The 22292-nt window shown below is 44.5% G+C and overlaps 1 protein-coding gene across 1 annotated transcript in view; it reads left to right on the top strand.

Moving 5' to 3' along the window:
- The window catches only part of ONECUT2 (one cut homeobox 2), a 69350-nt gene extending 48641 nt beyond the window's left edge, over positions 1-20709 (top strand). Inside the window, exon 3 of the mRNA XM_040478486.1 lies at positions 5757-20709. Coding sequence (XP_040334420.1) covers positions 5757-6043 — 287 coding nt within the window. The 3' untranslated portion in view covers positions 6044-20709. The remainder of the gene's footprint in view (positions 1-5756) is intronic.
- Positions 20710-22292: the final 1583 nt, after the last annotated feature.

Raw genomic sequence — 22292 nt, 5'->3', positions numbered from 1 at the left:
TCTCTGGCCCACGTGCTTGCGGTTTCCAGGAAGGTTGGAAGGACAAATCCATTTCCGCAGGGCTCCAGGGCCAGCCGGGCCCACGTAGGAAGTGATGTTGGATGGTGGGCAGGTGCTCAGTGGACGGAGGAGGGGAAAGTAAGTGCTGGAGCAGAGGTGGCAGGCACAGCTGGGTTCCAGGAGGACGGGGACAGGCCAGGCCAGGCAGCTCATGAGAAAGAAACGACACTTTGAGAGGAAACTGGAGAGGCGGGAGTTTAAAAATCCTTATCTCTGAAAGAGCAGAGATAAGAGGAAGAAGCCATGCACAACCTGGAGACCAAATCAGGCCACCCTTGCCCTGCTAACTCACACTCAATGCCTTCCACCAGCAGATAACTCATGAGCGCCCCCTGGGACCCTCGCGAAGTGGTCCCAGAGGCCAAACTCTGAAGCTTCTAGTGTGGGAGGGAAGAGAAGCTCCTGATTCCACTTTTCACTAGGTATGTGGTGTAAATAGCCCCCAAAGAGGCACCTGCCCAATTTGGAACTTTCCAGGCAGAACAGATTGTGTATGTTAACACAATTGTGTATATTAAGCTTGCAAAAGTTCTGTAATTCTTCTCACCACCAGAGGGGAGATGGACAGATGATGTCACTGAGAAAGACAGCATTTGCCTTTGGTTTGGGAAAATAAGTGGCGGAGGGAGAGGCCCGTGAAGGTTAATCCACAGCAAAGGGGGGAAGGCCCTAGGCAGCCATGTCCGGTCCAGTGAGCACCAGGAAAGGGAGGCACAGGGAGGCCCGGGGACCACACGGCCAGGGGATGGCAGGGCTGGGCTTTGTACTTAGGTCAGCACGAACTGCCAAGCCCTCATCCGTCTCCGTCTCCTCCCCCTGTCGGCTGCTCCAGAAAAATAAAACTGTGTCTCAAGTCTTGGGAGTGTAACTCATTTCCGTGAGACATTTGCCTTTCCTGTCCATTGAGGCTGGTATACAGGAGCCCAAAGAACCTCCCCGCACAAATTCTGTAGCAAACTGTCAGGCTGAATTCTGCAAAGAAGAGTGTTCCAGCCCAACAGAAGGGGTTGCTTAATAGGGGTCTGAATTCACAGTCCAACCCCCCCCCCCAACCAGGGTGAGAACTTTCAGCTCCAGAGCAGGGGTGGCCGAAGAGTCCGATCCGGAATTGGGTTCCTCTTCCTTCACAGCTTCCCCAGGGACCAGGCGGGCTGGGAAGGGGTCTCTGGGCCTACGTCGAAGCTCCAGTGCTTAGTTATGTCACCCTAGGCAAGCCCCCGAACCTTCACCAACTGTTAGATGAGAAGCCGCACCCCCACCCCACGTTCCTCTCAAAGATGCTGTGGAAAGGAAGTTCTGATGGGGGTTCAGCTTTTAGCTCCAGCTCCCCACGTGGACGTCGAAGCCCCGGGCCAGACAAGAGCCCTCACGTTCCGCAGCTCAGTGATGAAGCGCCACCTGTGGCGGAAGATGTGCAGGTGCCATGAACAGCTGCCACCACGGCACCTGTGGGACCCGGTGTCACGATGAAGTGTGGTTCCAGGACGACTGTGGCCTGTGTCTGCCTCACAGAACCGAGTTCCTCCCCCGCCCCCTGACTCTCCACGCGTAAGCGCACACACACACATGCACACGCAGCTGAGGTCACTCACCTGGGACACCGGGCCCTGCCAGGAAAGAATGAAAGGGAAAACAAGCAGGCGGCAAGTGTCAGGCAGGTGGGAGCCCTGGGCCTGCCCCTACTTTGCTTCTCCCTAACACTCGGTCTTCCCTCCCCACAGAGGCCCTGGCTTCCCACAACCCTTTATCTCTTTGCATGCAGATACCAAGAGACCTTTGTCACAGGAAGGAAAATCAGTGGTGGGTGCAAACCAACTTTTCTGTCGGGAGAAACTGCGTGGTCACTGACCTTTGTGGCACCAGGGCCCCTCCTCCACCAGGAGGAAAAGGAAAGCACAGATGATTCAGGGCTGTTCTTGGCCTCTTTAATCTTTCTTTAAATGTATTTTGAGAGAGAGAGAGCGGGCATGCGCACGCGCGCGAGAAAGCAAGCATGTGGGGGAGGAGCTGAGAGAAGGAGAAAGAATCCCAAGCAGGCCCCGTGCTGTCAGCACAGAGCCCAGCACAGGGCTCAAACCCACCAACCATGAGATCGTGACCTGAACCGAAATCAAGAGTCACAACACTTGACCAACTGAGCCACCCAGGTGCCCCTTGGCTTCCTTAATCTTCTCTAATCCCTGGTATTGACCCTCACCTTGTCTCACTTCCCTCTGAACACCCTCCTGATGTGAATCACCTCTGGTTTTGTCACCTTGCTGCGTGCCCTGACCACACACGATGGTGCCCGTGTGACCAACCCCTGGCGTGCCCTCCACCCCCGCCTCTGCTTTTCTCCTAGAGGAGGGAGAAGCAGCAGACCCAAGTGGTCTGCAGGAGCCTGGGCTAACCTCAGACCTTCCAGAAATATGAGACTCAACCCGCCCTCACCGCTGATGAACACCTGCTGTTGGGTTTCTGACACATTCCTGGGTCATAGGGAGCTACGTGGCTTGTTCCTAGCTGTTTAGAAATGGTTATCTGACCACAGTGTAATATGTTCACACCAAAGCCATTCACACTCGACTTGTGCCTGTGGGGATAGCTGGCTTCGCACCTCACACCAGCTTCCAGGCATCATTTGGGCTTAGATTTTCAAAACAGGTGTTCTCCCTCTTGTTTTTAGTTCCCTTCAGCTGCAGATCAACTGCTTTTGTAAGAATCGTGGGGTGAATGCTGTCAGTGGTGTTTTTGTTACTTCCGTAACTGTCGGGGGTGGAAAGCAAACCTGCCTCTTGGAACCGTGAAGAAGTAAAAAACTTACAGCACCAAAACAGAAGTGTGGGGTGCCAGCTGCCAGGTGTAAGGACTCTGAGACGGTTATGTGCCTACTGCTTCGGTATTTGGGGCTTTTGGACTTGCCGTACCTTTGCAGACCGCAGGCTGCATCTTTGCGTTGGTTGGTGTGAACCCGGTGGATTTAGAAAGCTGCTGGAAAGGGACACACAGGATCTGTCGGTCTGTTCTTTCTCTGCGTTTGCTGAACGTTGTGCCTTGAACATCTTTCTCTTAAAGTGGGGGATCTGAAGTGACAGTGTAGTCAAGCATGCTGGCTCCCCGTGTCGCAGAGGGGTCCAAGGAGGTTTATAAAAGCACAGGTTCCAGTACCCTGCCCCACACAGTGAAAATCAGAATCTCTGGGGGTGGGGCCCCAGAGACTGGCCTGCAAACAATCCCCCTCTTATGGGCCAGTGTCACGGATGCTGTTTCGGTACAGGAGAAAGACGGAGAGCCTGAAGACAGGATTCTTACCCTGGGTTTGGAGCAGACTTGGAATGGTACCTACCCCAAGCCTATCGCTCACCCCCTCTAGGCCTCAATTTTCTTCATTTTAAAATGAAAATAGAGGCGCCTGGGTGGCTCAGTCGGTTAAACGTCTGACTTCGGCTCAGGTCACGATCTCGCGGTCCGTGAGTTCGAGCCCCGCGTCGGGCTCTGTGCTGACAGCTCAGAGCCTGGAGCCTGTTTCAGATTCTGTGTCTCCCTCTCTCTCTGACCCTCCCCTGTTCATGCTCTCTGTCTCAAAAAATAAATAAATGTTAAAAAAAAATTAAAATGAAAATAATTCTGCCAGTTTACTTGCCTCAGGATTCCTGAGAGGGGGGGTGGGAAGGGAGCCCTTGTACATGCTCTCCTGGGCCTCTGCAGAGGTCAGCGTCGCTACATCCACTGGATGAGGAATGTGGGCTCACGTTGGAAGCAGTCTTCCAAGGTCCCAAGTCCCTGTAGGTGAAGAAGCCCGGCTTTGAATCCAGGTATGTCTGGTTCCAGACCTTTCCTTCCCATCAAGGTGCTCCTCTGAGATTTTAGAGATCAGGCGTGTGCTTAGCATTCGGCTGAGGCATGTGAACCAGCAGCATTAGAGCCGCTCATTAGAAATGCAGGTTCTCAGGCCTCACCCCAGGCTGACTGCATCAGAATGTGCATTTTAGCAAGCTCTCCAGTGATTCCTGGGCACCTTAAGGTTGAGAAGCACTGTTGAGGAAGACTTGAGATTGGACAAGAGAAAGTCTGAAGATCACGGTATGGTAAACAAAAATGCTCACAGGGATGAACAAGGAGGCCGCCTTTACTGGGAGGCTCCCGTGAGGAGTGAACAGGCGTGGACCATTTCAGCCTTTCTGTCTGAGCTTCTGTTACCAGGGAAGTACGCCTTATCTAAGAAGGTCTGGGCCTCCAGGAGAATGGGTTTTCAGATGGACACAAATTGTTTTTATAGGTGTGTGTATATTTAATTTTCAAAGATAATAGGATTACTTCTATTTTAAAAAAGAAAGACGAAAAAATCAGGAAGAAAGCGTTTAGCGAAGTGTCATCACTTTTCATGCATTTCAGAAGTGACTCCTTTATAGCAGATAGTACCCGCCAGGGAGGATGGTCAGTTGTGGGGGGGGGCGGGAGGGCAGGGGAGGGTGTGCTCAGGGTCCTGAAGATCTTCTCTATGCATGCTGGTCCTCAGGTTAAATCCTAAGACCCATCAGTTTGAAGGAGGGACCGCTGATACTCACACTGTAGCGGCTCCCCAGCACAAGATGCTCCCTGCAGAAGGCAATGCCCTGACCCAGGGCTCAGAAGCAAAACTGGCAAACCTGGGCTTTGAGGAATGTGGGAAAACCTCCATGCAGCCTCCCAAGATGCTAGCTTTGGAGGAGTGTCAGTCCAGTACTCAGAACTTCTCAACCTGGGCCAGATCTCACGTTTCAATTCCTGATTTGTATTCACTGTGTTGTTTACCCCTTACAAGTCACTTTTCTGAGGCCAAGTCCGTCTGTGAAATGCACAAATCCCCCGGAAGTGTCTGGGCACCATGTGTCATTGGCGTGCCGACCATTCATTTACACCCGTGGCTCCAAAAAGAGCCAGTCGGGAAGATTACGCAGACTTGCTCCCTGCCTTCTAGGAAGTTGTATAGGGTAAGGCAGACAGGATGACATACGTTAATGTCCCCCTAAGTCTGGGCTGCTTGACACCCTCAGCCCTGGTCTTTTTGCACTTGCTTCACTTCAAACTACCCAAAGTGGAGTCGGCCAAACCAACTGTTCTTGTTTCAGTCTTTCCCTCCTTGTTGTGTTGTTGTTTTGTGTTTCCTTAGTTTTTCAAAAGCCTGCAGGAATGGGGATGGTACTCCCATTCTGTTACTTCTAATTTCGTTAACAATTTTTTGAATCACGTGAGTAGAAGCTTTGAGGTTGAGAAATTACGCACTTTCAAGTTTTGATTCCAGAAAGTCATGTCAGCTCAGCTGTAAACACTTCTAGAAGCTGAATCTGAAAGAGGAACTGCATGCCCAGGCTTCCCCTGGGGAGCTGGAGGCATCGCCCCCTTCACGGTGCCTGATTTCCAGAGATCAGGAAGTTTAAGGGTGTGCCGGGAGGCAGGGGGTGAAAAAGAAAGCAACTGCAGTTGGTTTAAAACCACACAGTGCAGAACAGTCCTGGCGTTCTCTCGTTCCTCCCTTCTGCCACTAACTGGTGCCTTCCATCACCGGGAGATGAACCGGGAAGGCTGGTTATTGACAGCTGGGCAATTTGCACAATAAAGTTTAACGGCTTACATCCCCTCTTACGACTCTGTCAATGTTTTCAACGGATCACCTTCTCAGGTGCTGGTTCTCACGCTCTCGTACTGACTCGCTCCTTCTTCTCTTTCCCTTCAAGCGTGCAAACGCAAAGAGCAAGAACCAAACAAAGACAGGAACAATTCCCAGAAGAAATCGCGCCTGGTGTTCACCGACCTCCAACGCCGAACGCTCTTCGCCATCTTCAAGGAGAACAAACGCCCGTCCAAAGAGATGCAGATCACCATTTCCCAGCAGCTGGGCCTGGAGCTGACGACCGTCAGTAACTTCTTCATGAACGCCCGGCGCCGCAGCCTGGAGAAGTGGCAGGATGATCTGAGCACAGGGGCCTCCTCGTCCACCTCCAGCACTTGTACCAAAGCGTGATGGAAGGACTCTCGGGCGGGCACAGGTCGCCTCCGGATGAGGACAACCGACACCAAAAGAGAACGCAAAGGAAAAAGACACCGGATTCTTAGCTGGGGCCCTTCACTGGTGATTTGAAAGCACAATTCTCTCGAAAAGAAACTATTCTAGCTGTAATCATAGGCCAGGTGTTCTTTTTTTGTTTTCTTTTGTAATGGCGATGGAGTCCAAGTGCAAGCTGAAGATTCATCTCTTTGAACCGGACATTGTCCTCCGAGCATGCTAAGCGTCCCAGAAACCCAAATGGGGCCTTCCTGGAGCGAGTTAGTTTCAGTGTGGTGTCAGCCAAGCTCAGGATCACTTCCGGTGTCAACGGTCTTGCTTTGGGGCCCGTTTCAGTCAGGGTTCCCCCGTGTCACAGTGGGAATTCGGCCTGTGGAAGGATTCTGAGGTTGGGCTCCCAAGACGCTACTATGAGAGATTCTTCTGGCAACAAGAATGACCTCATTTGCTTTCTGAGTGCTTGGCCTCATCATACCACAGTACACCAAAGTTCACAGCCATAACATAGGAAAAAAAAAAAAAGGCAAAAAAACCCCAAAACATCAGAATGATAATTACTGAGCACAACTTTTAAATACGGAAATTAAAAAAAAAAAAAAATCCAAGGACCTGTTTTTCCAACTCAGGCATCGTTCCATTGAATGGTTTAGAGAGCTTTAAGTTGATCCAGTTTACAATTTTCTTTTCCTTACCTCCTGGAAATCTCACGTGGTCTTGGATCCATCAAAAAAAAAAAAATCAGTTCTCTCGAGCTCAACGTATCAAGCACAACGTAGATAAACAGAGAAGTAAGGAAGGTTCTGGATTCACCACATCTGGATTTTCAAGACGCTGATTGTGAAGTCATGAGGGAACCGTTGGGAATATGGCTTCAAGCACATTTTGCAGTTTGCTACAAATTCTGTTTGTACATAATGCAGACACGCACACTCAGGAGGCCAATTTAACTGTTACGGTACATGGAGCAAATGCAGCATTTTAAAAGATCTAGATTTTTTTAGATCATTAATGTTCCTTCTCAGTTATCAGTCACCTGGTTCCTCCTATTGTGCATCGTAACCACCACGTAATTCACTCTCACTCTTTCAGACTTCAGTTATTTCCACATCCATCCCATTGGTAGGGACGTTTTTCAGTGTTTTCTAGCAAGAAAAAAAAAAAAAAAGAAGTAATTCAAACCACCGTACGTGTTACTCATGAGGGTCATCTAGTCCCAAATCTCTTCCATTGTCAAATCATCCTCGCAAAACAGCTGAGTAAATCTGGAGAAAACACAGCACACCAAAGAAGCAGAATACTGCAAACCAAAGACATTTATTACTTGCCATTTTCTAGCCTAAAAATACTGTGATTACTTTTAGAAATCAGAAAACCTCTGCGACTCCGAATAGCATTCAGCTCTTGCATCTGGCTCACCATCGGGCTGAGCGAAGCGGCTAGCCAAGCCACCCAGGGAGCGGCTTTGCCGCGCCAGCTCTGGTTCCCGGCTGTCACCTTCCCACAGCGAGGGGAAGAGCGCCCACAGAACTCTGGGAGATTGCGAAGGTCACGATGTGCGTACTTACCAGTGAATGGCCCCAGGGGGGCACCATGGGGGTGTTCAAAGCAAGCCAAACGCTGCAATGATTCTTTACAGACACTTGAGACTGACTTTTTTATGAATTACTTAATCGAAACCAAAGAAACTTTTTCTGCACCTACTTCTGCAACAAACAAGACTGTTCCATTAAAATAAATAAATAAATAAATAAATAAATAAATACGTAAATCAATGAAAATCACCACCACCAAGAAGGAAGCACGCCAGAAAAAAAACAAAAACAAAAACAAAAAAAAAGAGCGAGACACACTGTGTTTAAACAGACCTCTTGGGACATTTTTTGGAAGCAGATTGTAAAGAAAGGGTTGAGACAAGAACAGATCTAAGGAAAAGCCTCAGCGGCTGCTGCTTCATTTGACAACTCACGCGGTAATCTTAAAGTTGAAGATTGTCTTTAATTTGTGCCTATGCAGTTTTTCAAAAGAACACGGAACAGAGCAACAGAAACCTCAACAGCTACAATACCAAAGATGAGGATTTCTCACATCTTTTGTTTCAATTCATTATCTCCTCTTGTCTGGCTAAAATACTAATAGCGTCATTGATCTGTGTAAAGGTAATCAATTTTGTTTCTGAGCAACAAAAGGAAAGGGTCATTGATTTGATTTGATTGTTTCCCTTTAATTTTGTTTTATGGCTTTTCTACCCCAACATGGAATCTCTCAAAAGCTTCCATGGACTCCAAGTTTAAGATGTTGGGATACTGAACTATTCTCTCTACTCCTCAGAGTATGGGGAATAATGTCACTTGAATGTTCTTTGCTTATCCCTTAGACTTGGTTCCTTCTATGTTCAGAGTCTCAGCATCAGGGGAGGGAAGGGGAGTGAGGGTCAGGGTTAGGGGTCTTGGTGACACATCCTCTCCTGAACCACAGAACCAAAGAGTTTATAGAGGAATCAACAGCCTCATGTTCATGTGATTGCTACATCATAATGGCTTCATTTGGGGGTGGGGGGAAACATGTAAAAATAATTGCCAGTTTCTACTTTTCTATTAGCTTTTTAAAAATCAGCTGTAAAGTTGCATTTCTAAAGAAAGATATATATATATAATATATGAATACATATATAGATTCAACTTGACATTTGGTGATAACCCAAAATTATTGCCGTCCAAATCCATGTCTTGTTTTGGTCAAGTGCTTCATTTTATTAAGCATTCGGTTCAGAATTTTGCTCATCTCTCATGACATCCCAGAGTCCATCTTCCACTGTGGGTGATTTGGAGTATTCAGATTTCTGTGGAAATTCCCAGGAAAGGTTGAAAGTCCAATTCAAGCATTTCAACATTTAACCTGTTGATCAATGGATTCATGGTGCAAATGAGTTTTACTTGTACTTGGGGTCATCTCTATTCTACACCTCAACCACGATCAAGGTGGCGAGTGAGGTCTGTCCGTGAGACCCGGTGCGCAAGTGGGGCAGGGCCAGTGGGGCGCTCGTCTTCTGTAACTGCTGGGAAGGCTCAGTGGGCCATTCCCACTGGCTATGGAGATGAGGCCAGCCCAGAAATCTGTTCTCCAGGAGCTACTCTGTCCCGTCAGGATGTTCTAGATCCCCTCAGTGAGCAGATTCACCAAAGGGAATTCTCACAGGGGAGGTCCAACTCCTGTTGCAATGGGTTGATCAGTTTCCTCAGGGTGGTAATTACCAATTTGTATTGACAAGCCTGTGTGCAACCACAGCGGGCGCTGGAGTGAGGCAGTGGTGCTGACTGGGGGCTTGTCTTGATCCCGGAGAGAAAATGCAAAGCAGGGTGCAGGGAGAATCCCAGAGTCCTGCCCCTGGGAGCCCCACCGCCCATTGTGCCACCTCCTTGCTCCTGCCATGTGAGTCCCCCTTTGCAGGGGCAGCCGCCACGGAGCCGTGAAGGAACGCGACCCTCCAAGGCTTTTGTACTTCATCCTACCTCGGATGTTCCGGGACTTTCCCCTGTATCCTTTTGTCTCTTGCTCATACCCCATTTCCCCTTTGTCAAATGACCTAGGAAAGAGTGTATTTCAGCAGGGGAATGCTCCGTATGGGTTGAGAAAAATGAATTTCAACTTGGCTATTTCTAAATGAAATCCTTGTGACTTGCGGCCAACGTTCTGGAGACTGGATTGGGGACCAAGCCTGCTCGGTTTGGTTAGTGACCCTTGGCAGGCTAACCTCACTGTTTGGGTCCTGGCATCCTCTGAAGAGGTCAAGACCAAAAGAGGCTGCCTCTGAGGCCTGAGATTTCCATACTGGTAAAATCTGGTGTAGCCACATACACCCCCTCAGTGTTCCTGGTGACCTGAGGAAGATGTCATCATGTAAAAAAGGCAAGAACTTCCCTCCAAGGACTTCTGTTAAGTGTCCCCTACTGGATAATGTCATACCGGAGAGAAGCGCTTGCCTTTAGAAACGAGTTACATACATATATAAATACATGAGCGTATTCATATATTTATGTATCAAAATTTTAAGCCTGACAGAATTTCAGCTTGTAAAAGTTCTGAAAGAAAAAAAAAAAAAACAACCCTGCTAATTGAAAGGTAATGGAATTTGACTCAGTGGGTTTCCTCAAGCATTTTAAAATTTACTTTAAGTTAATGATCTCAGAGAACATAACCATTTGGGCTTGGACTTCCACTTTAGCGTCTGTTTCTTCAAGCCAAGAAAAATTCCAAGCATGCCTCAGCCATTAGCAACAAAGGGGACAGTATGAGGGGACAGTTCTGAACCAAAATTCACATTCCTGAGGCAACAGAAACCTAAAGGCTATTGAGTGGAAAACTACTTTTCTTTATTCCTCTAGGGAAATTGGCTCACTCTTGTTTTTAACGTGATTTTGGTACTGGGGATATAAGTCTTTCATTTCAGGGAATTGTTTAACAGAGCCAGCTCATTTCTTTCTTAAAGGAAAACAGCAACAACAATAAAAGCTCAACCCTGATATTTAAAGACTTTTCCAAAATGTAAAATGGTAGGTTGTACCCCTTGAAGGTAGAGGAGAGAAAAAGAAATGAAGGACCCAGCATGACTCTGTCTCCGGATACATCAGAGCATCACCTCTGCGTTTTTTTCCCACAGGCTCTTGGCAATTGTGGGCTTAGGGAATTTAAGCAATTTTTCATTCTAGCTGAAAGGAAATCAAAACTAGGAAGGTAAACCTGACTCTCTCTCTCACACACACACACACACACACACACACACACACATATATTCATATTCATTTTTGTAATTCCAACAGTGTATTTCAAAGCCAAATATAATCAATCACTTAATCTTACCTATGCCGGGCACCTACCTTTTAATGCCAATCCATTAAAACTGAACAAATGTTTTAAAAAATCACTACCACCCAGTACAGGCGGGGACACTTTCCTACTTTTGAAAATGCTGGCAGAATTATTGAAGTGTCTGATTACCATTACCAAAGTGTCATAAGAATATACCTTGGTGGTGAACTCTGATTTTCAGGAGGTTGTACAGTAGGAATTTTTAAAAATATAAAAAGAACAGCCTGAGTCCCAATATTGTTGAAGAATAATGGACTATATTAAAAAGCAGAGAAAAAGAGATGATCATGTGGTTAAGGTTGACCCGAAGGCCCCAACATGAATACTGTGAAAATAACAGTCATGATTCTTAACAGATCAGAGATGGTTTTTTGTTGTTGTTGCTGCTGATGCTGTGTGATTCAGACCTGTTAGCCTAACCGGGGGGAGTGAGTACGCAATGATAGATGGAGGTGGTGTGCCTAGAACTTTCTAACATTCACGTGCAAGACTGGTAGCTTCATAATTTTGTACACTTAGCTAAGACCAAGTCACCTGTAAAAACAACAGGAGATTCTAGCTTTCAAGTAAGGCCACAAAATCCTTCCTAAAGGAAGAAGTCCCATAAATTAATGACATTGGCTTTAAATAAGGACGTCCCAAAGCTTATTTTCCGTCCATGATTTATTTCCTTCCGGGGGGGGGGGGGGCGGGGAGGGGTGGTTGTTTTAGAAAGCCTCAGAATGTGTTATAAAATACAAAAATAATTATTAAAATAATATAAGGCCTTACATATGGGTAGACACAAAGCCTGTAATTGAGGCCGATGGGCTATCGCATGAATCCCACCGGGACCAGAAAGGCTCATGGTTCTCAGATACCAAAATGACTCTGACAGTCTGAGGCAAGTTAAAGCTACAACCCCAGCATTCCTTATAGGGTTTTGAATTTGGTTGACTGGAATTAACCAGCTAAGACCTTTGTAGCAGAGAAAATGTGTATAGGAAAAAACACATTGCTACAGGGGTATTCATTCCATGGAAGCCTTCCATTTCACAGACACTTCACAGAACATAAACCTTGGTAGATCAGTTTGCCTAAAGCTCATACAGTCCGTCGGCGTGGATGTATACGGATTTAGGGATGTCTCTCGACATCCCTATGTATCCCCGTAGCAGCACATATTACCTGTGGGTGTCCACACTGTGCAGACATGTGTGCACAGACATCTCCATACATAGCTACTGTCATCTGTTACAATAAATGAATTTAAGTGATCATTTAACATCTACGTGAGCCTTCTACAATGTACCTTGCTGTATTTATTATAACGTTGAAAAAAACTGAAGTGCAGGAAAGAAAAGTATCCCAGCATCCTCGTGGTGTACACTCGGAATTACTTTCATTTGGGCACATCCAAGATAAACTCAACTTTCAAGAAACCTTGGATATTGTTTAATCATCTGAGGAAGAATGACACATATGCTTGATGACTTCGGTTGAATAGCTTTATTCTGGATCTCTCATAACTACGGCTAAATCCAAAGACCTGGAAAAAGACAAGAAAGAAAAAAAAAGAAAAAAAAACAAAAAGAAAGAAAAAAAATAGCAAAACAAAGTGCAAACTAATAGGAGAAAAATGAGCTCTGGTCTCCAGGGTTGAGACAATGTGCTGTGGTGTTGTGGGGGCTGCACCGGCTACAGGGGGAAAGCGGGGATTTTTTCTTTGTGCTTGTCACATCTCAGTGGTCTTTATGAACATGAGAAAGCTTGAGAGGTTATGATTTCCTGCTTTATTTTCATTTAGACTTTCGAAAGAGGCTATACATTTTGTCCATCAAGAGAATGAAGACAGTTAAAAGAAACTTTTTTCTCCCCCTTGTCTCTTTGGGTTATGACCCAACAAGCTATGTACCATTCATGTAATTAATTTATTTAAATTAGTTTCTAGCACACAAACGTGTAGGATTTGGGTAATTATTTAATCGTCTTACTTTGATTTTACTCCTTGTACTTATTTATCAAACTATAGACCAACGGTGCATCAGAGATGCAAGCTTTCATTTAGAATTCTCTTGAAAGGTAGTTTGCTTTATAAAGCAGTGAAATTCTGTTACAGACAGGGAAGAAATACAGGTTACCAAAAAAAAAAAAAAAAAAAAAAAAAGGAAAGAAAGAAAAAAAAATCAAGGTATTTTTCCTTCTTGAATTAACTCTGGAAATAGTTTAAACAGTGATTATTAAATTATTTAATTTAAGTTTGCAGCCCCACCTGGTAGCAGGCAAACTTCACCCTTTAATTATTGGGGCCCTCAGAGCCTTCCTATCGTAACTTATTTATTTAACTTATTCAGCATCTACAAAAGGTGCGCCGTATAGTTTATATTTTTTATTTAAAACAATAGAGAGCACTGCAGCTTGTTTGCTGTCAGAACAACAGAGCAAAGTGTGTGGACGAGCAGATGACTATTCAACCCGAAACTGTACATTCAGACCCTGCTTCACCAGCCTGGATTTCAGGGCGGCTTCACAGAAACTGGAAAGAATAAATTGAAAAGGTCGTAACAGCAAAAAGAGAGAAAACCCTTACACTAGCTGCTTCCAAGAATGAACTCTGTGTGTGTGTGTGTGTGTGTGTGTGTGTGTGTGTGTGTGTGTAAAACAACAAAACAAAAAAGGGAAAAAAAAAAAAGAAAAAAAAAAAAAAAAAAAAAGAAAAACTTTCTATTTCTAGTGAGAACCAAAGAAGGCTACCTCACTGACTTTTTCCATTTGTAATTTTAATCGTGTTGAAGACACCAAAGATACCAAAGATTTCTTTCTCTGTGCGGTCTGCATTTTGCTTGTGCTCTTTTATAATTTTAACTATTCTCTCTGACATATGGTATTTACAGCGGCTCAGATACCCCAAAGAAATAATTATCTATGTGACGGTGGCTGCTAATTTGGAAAGGGATATTTTCTGTGTTTCTCTCATTTGTTCGCTGTCCCCTGCACATGTTCAGATGCTGCTGTAATTGGATTCCTTAAATCCCAGTTTCAAATTGGTGAAGAAGGCTGGATGGAAGTGGCCTTCAGTGCTAGCCACGACCTCTGTCCCCGCTTTGGAGCTGTCACAGTAAAGATTTCTAATTCCTGAACCATAGAAATTCTAATCATTGAGGGGAAGAGCTGGAAGGGACCTTAGAAATCACGTGGTCCAACCCCCAGGGGCCTGGAGGAGTGAAATATTTACCCAAGTCCAACAGCTGTCTGGAGGCAAAGCCCAGACGGGCCTCCTGCCCTCCTGTTCCAGAGCTGCACCCCCGGCTCAGTGCCACCTCTGCATGAGACGGGCCACATGGCAGCAGAGAGGAAGGTGGCAATCCCGTAGCCACGAGCGGAGCCTGGGGCTTGTCACTTAATGTTTTCACGCTGTGGAAGAAGCCACAGGTATTACAGCGTTTGTCCAGTTAAAATCTCAACGTGACGTCACCTATGATCAGTCGCTTGTAAAGGTGGTCGGTCTTGCGATATTAAAGCTCACAGAGGGGTTTTCACCCTGGCAGTGTGCATTGATCCGGGTGACCACTGTTGAACCTCTGCGTTACAAAATGTTGTATATATAAGCATTGAATTCAGCGAGAAGAGAAAGTTCATTCTTGGTCTGCTGAGTTTAATGATTATGGATATTTTTAGGTCATATTTATCAGGAAAGGGAATTTGAGCAGTACACGTGTGACACGGAAGGGGTTCGGCTTTTGGCCTCTTCTTCTTGATTTGTAGGTGTGTATACTTTGTTTCTAGGCCAGCTCTGTATTTCTGAGAAGTTTAAGCCTCACATCCTTGGATCCTTAAGGATTATTCATTGTAAATGAAAGATGACCCTAAAGGTTCACAGGAATAGACAGGCCACTTTAAGAAACAATTGACTTGAAGTTGCTTCTCTCTTCCCTTCTTACTCATAAAATGAATTGGTCTTTTTAAATTTTCTTTTGGGTCCATTCAATGATTAAATCGCCATTAAGATCCATTCATCAGAGTGATTTGTATGTCAGCCAATGAGTCATTCGCAGCTTTTGACCCAACTGGTTTTAGACATAGGCAAAGATCCCCCTCTAGTCTTTATGGCTCTTTATTGAGTACTAGTATTTCCCACTTCACATAATAGAGTTATCTTTGAGCTTTTAAAAAGACCACTAGGCAAAGAAGCTAAGAAGGGAAAAGACCAATCGGCTCATATGTCCCATGCATCAAAAGACTGTAGCTAGTAGAAGGCAGACTGGCAGGCTAGGAGCCGCTTACCCCTTTCTGCAGTTTCCAATACAGATCTATTCGAAAGTCCTCTCCCGTCCAGACAAGCTCCAAGCTCCATCTTCCCCCATACAAGGCAAACTCGTAAGGCCTTCCTTCCATTTGGTTTTCTTCCCCAATTCCTATTAAAAATAGAATCCTCAGAATACCGGGGAGACATAAGAAAGAAGATCCGACGGTTGAGCAAGGGTGCTCCCCTAGAAGCAAACACCTTCTTCCCCAGCCTTCCTACCACCAAACCCCCACAAGAGGGAACCTAGAGAGAGCGACTGCAGCCTGAACACAGAAAACATCCCTCGACTGGCAGACCCCTCCTCAGCAACACCCCCGCCCCCGCCCCCAACCCCAGCCTCATGCTTCACTTGCAAAGTGTGACATAACCACGGGACGAGTGCCTTGCTTGAACCAAAGCAACGATTTAGCCAGTCTGGACCTCTCTGTGCTTTTTTTAATCCTTCCTGTGAATACCTCAGCTTCAACTGGGCCTCCATACGGTAAATTGGTGGGCTTATTGTACTGTGGTGCTTTGCAACGCAACCCTGCAAAGAACACGATTTGTACTAATACCAAAGGTTCTTTCTCTCTGTCTCCTCCTTCTGCCTCCCCCGTTCTTGTCCCTTTTCTAGTCCTTCATGGTTCCAAAGCTTTACTATGAACCTGGGCATGTTGGCAATGCAGACCGCGCAATTCCTTACCGAATTTTCTCAGATATACCTCATAGATAATAGTGTTTAGAGTAATGTTATTATAGCGTATGTAATAAATTATTCACTGTTTCTTTTGGTAACTGTGATTTAAAAAAAGAAAAAAAGAAAAAAAAGCTTTATACGTTTTAGGTTGTGCTTTTGTAATAGACAAAAAGGTGCGCTTAAAAAAAAAATGTATGTTCTTTTTTGTTCCCCCTTTGGATTTTATTTATTCTGGATTGGGGAAAGTTGCAGAATGAGCCCAAAGTTTACAGTTTCATATTTTGCTGAAGAAACAATCTGTGTTCATTTGCTCTGTTGAAAAAAAAAAATTATTTTCTACATTTGTGCTACTTGGTCTGAACAATTAATTGTTCTGTGTTAACAGTGTAGTATTATAATTAGCAACTGCCAATCAGTGCTATAATTTTATGCATGAGACTAAAACTTTAGCAGTGTGATGCATTGTGGTCTTAATAGCAACATTTTTCATTTTGAACTAGATCTTCCCCTTTGGTTCAATGGACTTTTTTTATGCATGGGCGCCCATCGTTTGTTAGCAATTGTGGAACAGTTGTGTATACATTAAACTGTGAAAATGTACACAGTTCAGCCTCAGACATTGGTAATATTGCTTTTATTGGGAGATGTCTCACCTCAAAAATACGCTTACATCTGTTGGGATTTCAAAATGAGTCAGATGGAATCAAGTTCCAATTTTGCGAGAAAGGTCATTCCAAGTTTGAGTTACCAACTTGCATTCCACAAATTGGGATCCTCATGACCCAGCAGTATCACTGTATTTGAGAGGGGTCTGGAAACAAGCGCTGAAAAACAACTCTGCATTTTTAATGTCCTCGGAAAGGAGTCACTTTGGCTTTATGTTCATGACCTCGGACCTAACTGGCCTGTGTATTTGGAGATGTGAATTCATCCAGCCCTCGCCTCTCCTAGATCTCTGCCTGGGAATGGCCACTTTCTGCTTGGTTTCTTCTGGTATTTTGTGGTCAGGTCAGTTCTCAGTAGCAACTCAAATGGAGTCAATATCGGCAATTACTCTCTGGCTTTGTTGTCCATTCTCCCGGACAACCCCACCAACTGTTCCAGTGATTTAGGCCAAAATGGCCATTTCTCAAAACACCACCTGTGCAGCCAAATCATGCTTCTTGCTCCCAAGAGTCAGAGGTGACTCTGTTTCCTGCCCAACAATTTTATGTTTGTCCTAAAGGGAGTATAAGAAGTTTTGAAACACAGTTTTGGGAAACCGTCTTGGTTTAAACTCCCCAATTATCTGAGGCCGCTGTATCTCAAAAAGTATTTTACAGTTGCAGTGGGTCGGGCAGACTTGTTCTTCCTTACATTTGGGGTCTGAAACTCATTCTCAAGTTTCATACCTATTTCCCAAATCAGTATGCTTGACATAAAGCCAAACCAACTGCCAAGCACACTTTATTCTGCGTAGGAGAGCGCAGTTAGGGAAACAGTGGTGGGAAACAGCCATCTGCTATGCAAAATATCGGAAATCACCAACAGTGGAACATTCCTATTATTGGTCAATGAGAATTTGGGGGAACGCGCTTTCATCACCAATAGAAACAAGCATATTTTTTATTTGGCCTTATAAAGTAGCTTGTGATAATAAAAGCTTTGTAATATATAGTCTTTTTAATTTTTTCCCCTTATTAATTTGCCAAAGATGGGAATGGATAGAAGAATTTTCAGTTGGCTTTTGTAAGACAGTTAATGATTGTAATAGTGTTCAACCTTCCAGAAAGCTTTATATGTTCTTCTGCAATAAACCGAATCAATTGTTTGTTTCAGTGAAGTTCTCCTCACATGCGCAAACCCACAGATATCTTGGTGCAGATTTTGTAACATCTACAAAGTTCAAATGCATTTTCGATCCAAAGTAAACAGAGGAGTGTCTGAGACATGAGCGTGCCCAGCCCTTTGTATTACAAGCAACGCATGGGTCTTGCTCACTAGGATTTGCCAAGAAGACTTGTCTTACGAAACTCGAGGTATATTTTGTTATGCCATTTTATGTCCTTTTTTTCAAAAAAAAAAAAAAAAAAAACTTTGTGGAAAGTGATATGTTGAATCAAGTGTAAGCTGAGTTTTCCAGACAACTGAAGTAGCTACATCGTGAATGTTATTTTGTTATTAAAAGGTTTTTACTCAATGCTTTGTGCCCGTGGACGTCCTTTCCTTGGAGACACAGAACTATGGAATTTCCTCAGCTTGGCCTGGATTCTGCTCCTGCTCTCATGGGGGAACGTGGCGATGGCCTGGAAAATTAAGGTCCTGGGCAAGAAGGTAGATTTGGGCTCTAGGAAGAGATCTCCTTGAGTGTCACTTTAAAGAGAGCTGGGCCAAGCTTGGCTAACTTTATTCTCTCTCTCTCTCTCTCTCTCTCTCTCTCTCTCTCTCTCAATGCCAGCACTTCTCTGAGATCCCTTGTCCTTGAGCACATGCCAGCATGAAAGCAGACCCCAATTCTTACAGGAAAGGCAAGGAAGAAAGAATAGCAATCCCCAATCTTCAATGGCCCACCAAGCACCCATCTTTCCCCAGGTGGGGCTCTGCCAGCCAAGGATGTGGGTGCCCCATCTGGTTGGCTTCCCCACCTTAACTACTGCAAAGCATACAGGTCCCACAGTCCAGTCGGGCTCTTTCCAACCAGAATCCCCCTTACCACTCTTCCTCTGCATCCTGGTTTAGTTATTCCATCCACTTTTGTCCACAGTTATGTGGAAAACAAAGAAAGGTATGAATGGGTTTTTCTGTCATTTTGTTTCTAATTCGTACTTCAGCTAGTCTCAGTTCTTTGATCTGGAAAAATACCAGAGAGAAAAGAACCCCTCACTGCCTCTTTGTGCCTTGCTGCTCTCTGAGGGGGCCGTGCACATGCCCTGTGCTATCGATCTTTCGGAAGGGGCCGGCGGAACCACAGCAGTCAAACCAACCAGGACATGGCCCGCCAACGCGTACTTTATCTCTGCTTGGAAGTCCTATTTAAGAAGCTGTACAGCTTGGAGTTTCCTCCATCTTCCTCGCTTTGACTCAGTTTGGCATTTAGTTGCAGAGTCAGTTTGCTCTCTAGGAAAGTTTTTTTTCAGATGATGACAGGGAGCCTGCTACCCAGGAAGAGAGGTGAAGTAGTCAAAGGCTAGCTATTGGGTAGGGAGTCATACCCGGAACAGATCCTTCCTTGAAGACGGAATATTATTTCCTTTCTTTACTATGCCACTTTGTGTCTAAGTGGTGCCGGCAAACTTTTCACCACACAAGGTTGTAAGACGTCTGCCAAATTGGAATTCCTGAAAAAAGAAGACAACTTTCACATGAACGGAATGGTAAGGAACATCTGAGTGTGGCAGGCAAAGACTGAGAGAATGCAGGCATATTCTTGGTGCTGGGTTTTCTTCTACTCTAGATCGCCAACGTCCAGATCTTCTTTCCCCCACTTCCTCCTGGAGCAGTTCAGGCTTTTCTCTCCCAGTCTAGGATGCCAGATAATTTTATGGGCAACAAGAATAGGGACTGACCAATGTTTCAATTAGTTCTCTTGAGACTTCATCCTTTGCTTTTCTCCAAGAAAGTGTTTTCCTGGACTGCCGAGAAAGAGCCTGGCCAATTTTTTTCATCTTTCCTATTCGCATATTTCTACCCAAATTAACATTTTATTAGCACAGGTACAATAGATTCTTTCTTGGTCAATGAATTCTTACTAGAGAAGCTATCCTTCCCCCAAAGTGAGTGAGAACAAGTTCCGATGTCTTTTCTTTCATGGGCTTTTGTTCTCAGGATTGAGTGAGTCCTGGCTGTTTTCTCACTTTAGGCCCTGATCTCAAATGTGTTTATTTTGGGTACTAAAAACACGTTTTAGTATCACATGCTGGCCTGTGGAGCTTGAATCCTTTCTTGCAATCTGTTGGTTGCTTTGTGGTTTTAAAGGTGACTAAGATGAGGGAAGGGAGGAAGAGCAAAAGAGAGAAGAATTTGCCCCAGCTCTATTTAAAGTTTTAAAATGTAAAGAGACTTGTTAAGCCATGGGAAAATGGCTGTAGAGGGTTAACACTCCCCTCCCTCATTCGGAGCCGTGTTCTGCCACACGACTCACAGGTCAGCTCTTCTAGAAATCCAGCCTCGTTGTAGAAACCCAGCTACCTTTCATAGACCTCTGTCCAGATCCAAGATGACAAGAAACCAAAGAGTCATGTGCACACCTCTTGTTCTGTTTTCCTGATTTTTCAGATATTATCTCCAAGAAAATCACAGAGGAAAGCTTTACACTTTATTGGTCAATCCTTTTGACATCGCTTCTCAGATTTAAAATCGGTAAAACATACCCCTAAAACTTGCACTCCTTTTTATTTTGAAAAAGAAAACCCACACACTGGTTAATCCACATTCTTATTTTCTTTACACCCTGAGCTATATTTCCAAAGCATATTCTATCCCCAATTTTGCCCCATCTCAGACATGTTAAGTCGGAATGTGCTGAAAGATTTTCCAGGGATGGTCAACAGGGTATATGTTCAGTGGCTGCCCTGAAATCCTGGTGGGGGTGAGGATCACACACCATTATCGAGGGGCTGCTCACCCCTTGATAAGCTCCCAATCCTTTGAAAGATTTCTTTGAATGTTAACTGCATTTTCAATTTTGCTCATTTCCCACTCTGATGTTTTGTCCACAACATTGCTTACACTGGATTCTTTCTATTTTTATTCCTATCATTAAATGGTAGTGCTGTAAATTCTGCAATTAATGTCAAATAAACTGCTTTCATTCATTGACCATGGCTCAGTTGGCTTCTTTCTCTTTCCATGGAAAGGATTAAGCATCCTTCCCCTATCGCATCCCATCATGGTTTCATAAAGAACAGTAAAGTTGCTCTGCTTTAAAGATTGCAACTTCTTTACCTCTGACAGGACGCAAGACACATTTCATAATTAGCAAATCTGTCAACCGTGTTATCAACCATAAAGGTTTGGGGATGCCCTGTAAAGACTGTCTTATTCTTAACCCATTAAAACATTAGAGATGACCTATCCTAACCTTGTCCTTATACAGATTGCATTTGAGGTTGCATGTGGTGAATTAAAAAGGGGACCCCTTTATTGTCACCATATGGAAGAATGAAAACAAACAAATTTGGAGCCAGAGACCTCATATGGAATTTAGGCTCTGACATAAATTATATAGTTTTCAGGAAGTCACTTACACTCTCTGGGCTTCAATTTCTCCAACAAGGTTAAGGTTAGGATAGGTTATATCTGAAGCCCTTTACATCTCTGTCAAGAGCTTTTGAAGATATTTATATTTTTGGCATAGGTCATATCTTGGCATATTGTTTTTTAAATTTAATGAGTTACAGAGTTCTTTAATCCATTTTAAACTTAAATATCCCCAAGCGGCAAAGGAGTTCCACTGGACCTTTGGTCTAAATGAAAAACCCACTTATAACCCAGCCCATGAAGCAGTTAGTGCCTTTATCTAGGCCAGTGGTTTTCAATTCTGGATACATTAGAATGACCTAGAGAACTTTTAAAATATACTGATACTGAGGTTCATCCCAGACCAATCAGATTTGACGGGGTGGACCCCATATACTTATGTATCAGTTAGCTTTGTCATATAACAAACTGCTCTGAAACACAATGACTTAAAAAAAAAAAAAAAAAAAAAACCACGTTCATGGGACGCCTGGGTAGCTCAGCTGGTTAAGCGTCTGACTTTGGCTCAGGTCATGATCTGGCCATTTGTGGGTCTGAGACCTGCATCGGGTTTTGTGCTGACAGGTTGGAGCCTGAAGCCTGCTTCAGATTCTGTCTCTGTCTCTCTGTCTCTCTCTCTCTCTGCCCCTCCCCCAATCATGCTCTGTTTCTCTTTCTCAAGAATAAACATTTTAAAAAATAAAAAAAAAAAACAAAACCATGTTCAAACACACATACACACTCAAAGAAGCCACCGTGTTGGCTGTCAATTTGGACTGGTCTCAACTGGGTGTCTCTTCTCTGGCTGGCTCATGTATCTGCCTGTCAGCTCCCCAGGGGGACCGGCTCGGTCCCGCCCAGATTCACAGGGAGAAGAGTGAAAAGAGACTCTAGGTCTTGATGGGAAGAAGTGCACAATCACATTGCCAAAGGAGGAGTGAAAAACATGCACTTTTTTTTTTGCAATCTTCTATAATCTATACGTTTTAAAGTTCTCCTAGAGACTCTAAACGAAGGTCCAGCCAAATTTGTAAAACACTACTGTAAAGCCTACTGGTTCTCCTTTTTTTTTATTTTTTCACAACTCCAACCCTAATCTGTGCCCACTCTTTCAAATACCTTTACTGTACAGCTTGGACTCATTTTATAAGAAAACTATTTAC

Source organism: Herpailurus yagouaroundi, unplaced genomic scaffold (genome assembly GCF_014898765.1).
Source record: "Herpailurus yagouaroundi ecotype Mexico unplaced genomic scaffold, PumYag 142, whole genome shotgun sequence".
In the NCBI taxonomy this organism is placed as follows: Eukaryota; Metazoa; Chordata; class Mammalia; order Carnivora; family Felidae; genus Herpailurus; species Herpailurus yagouaroundi.
This window is presented reverse-complemented; position numbering and strand designations above follow the sequence as displayed.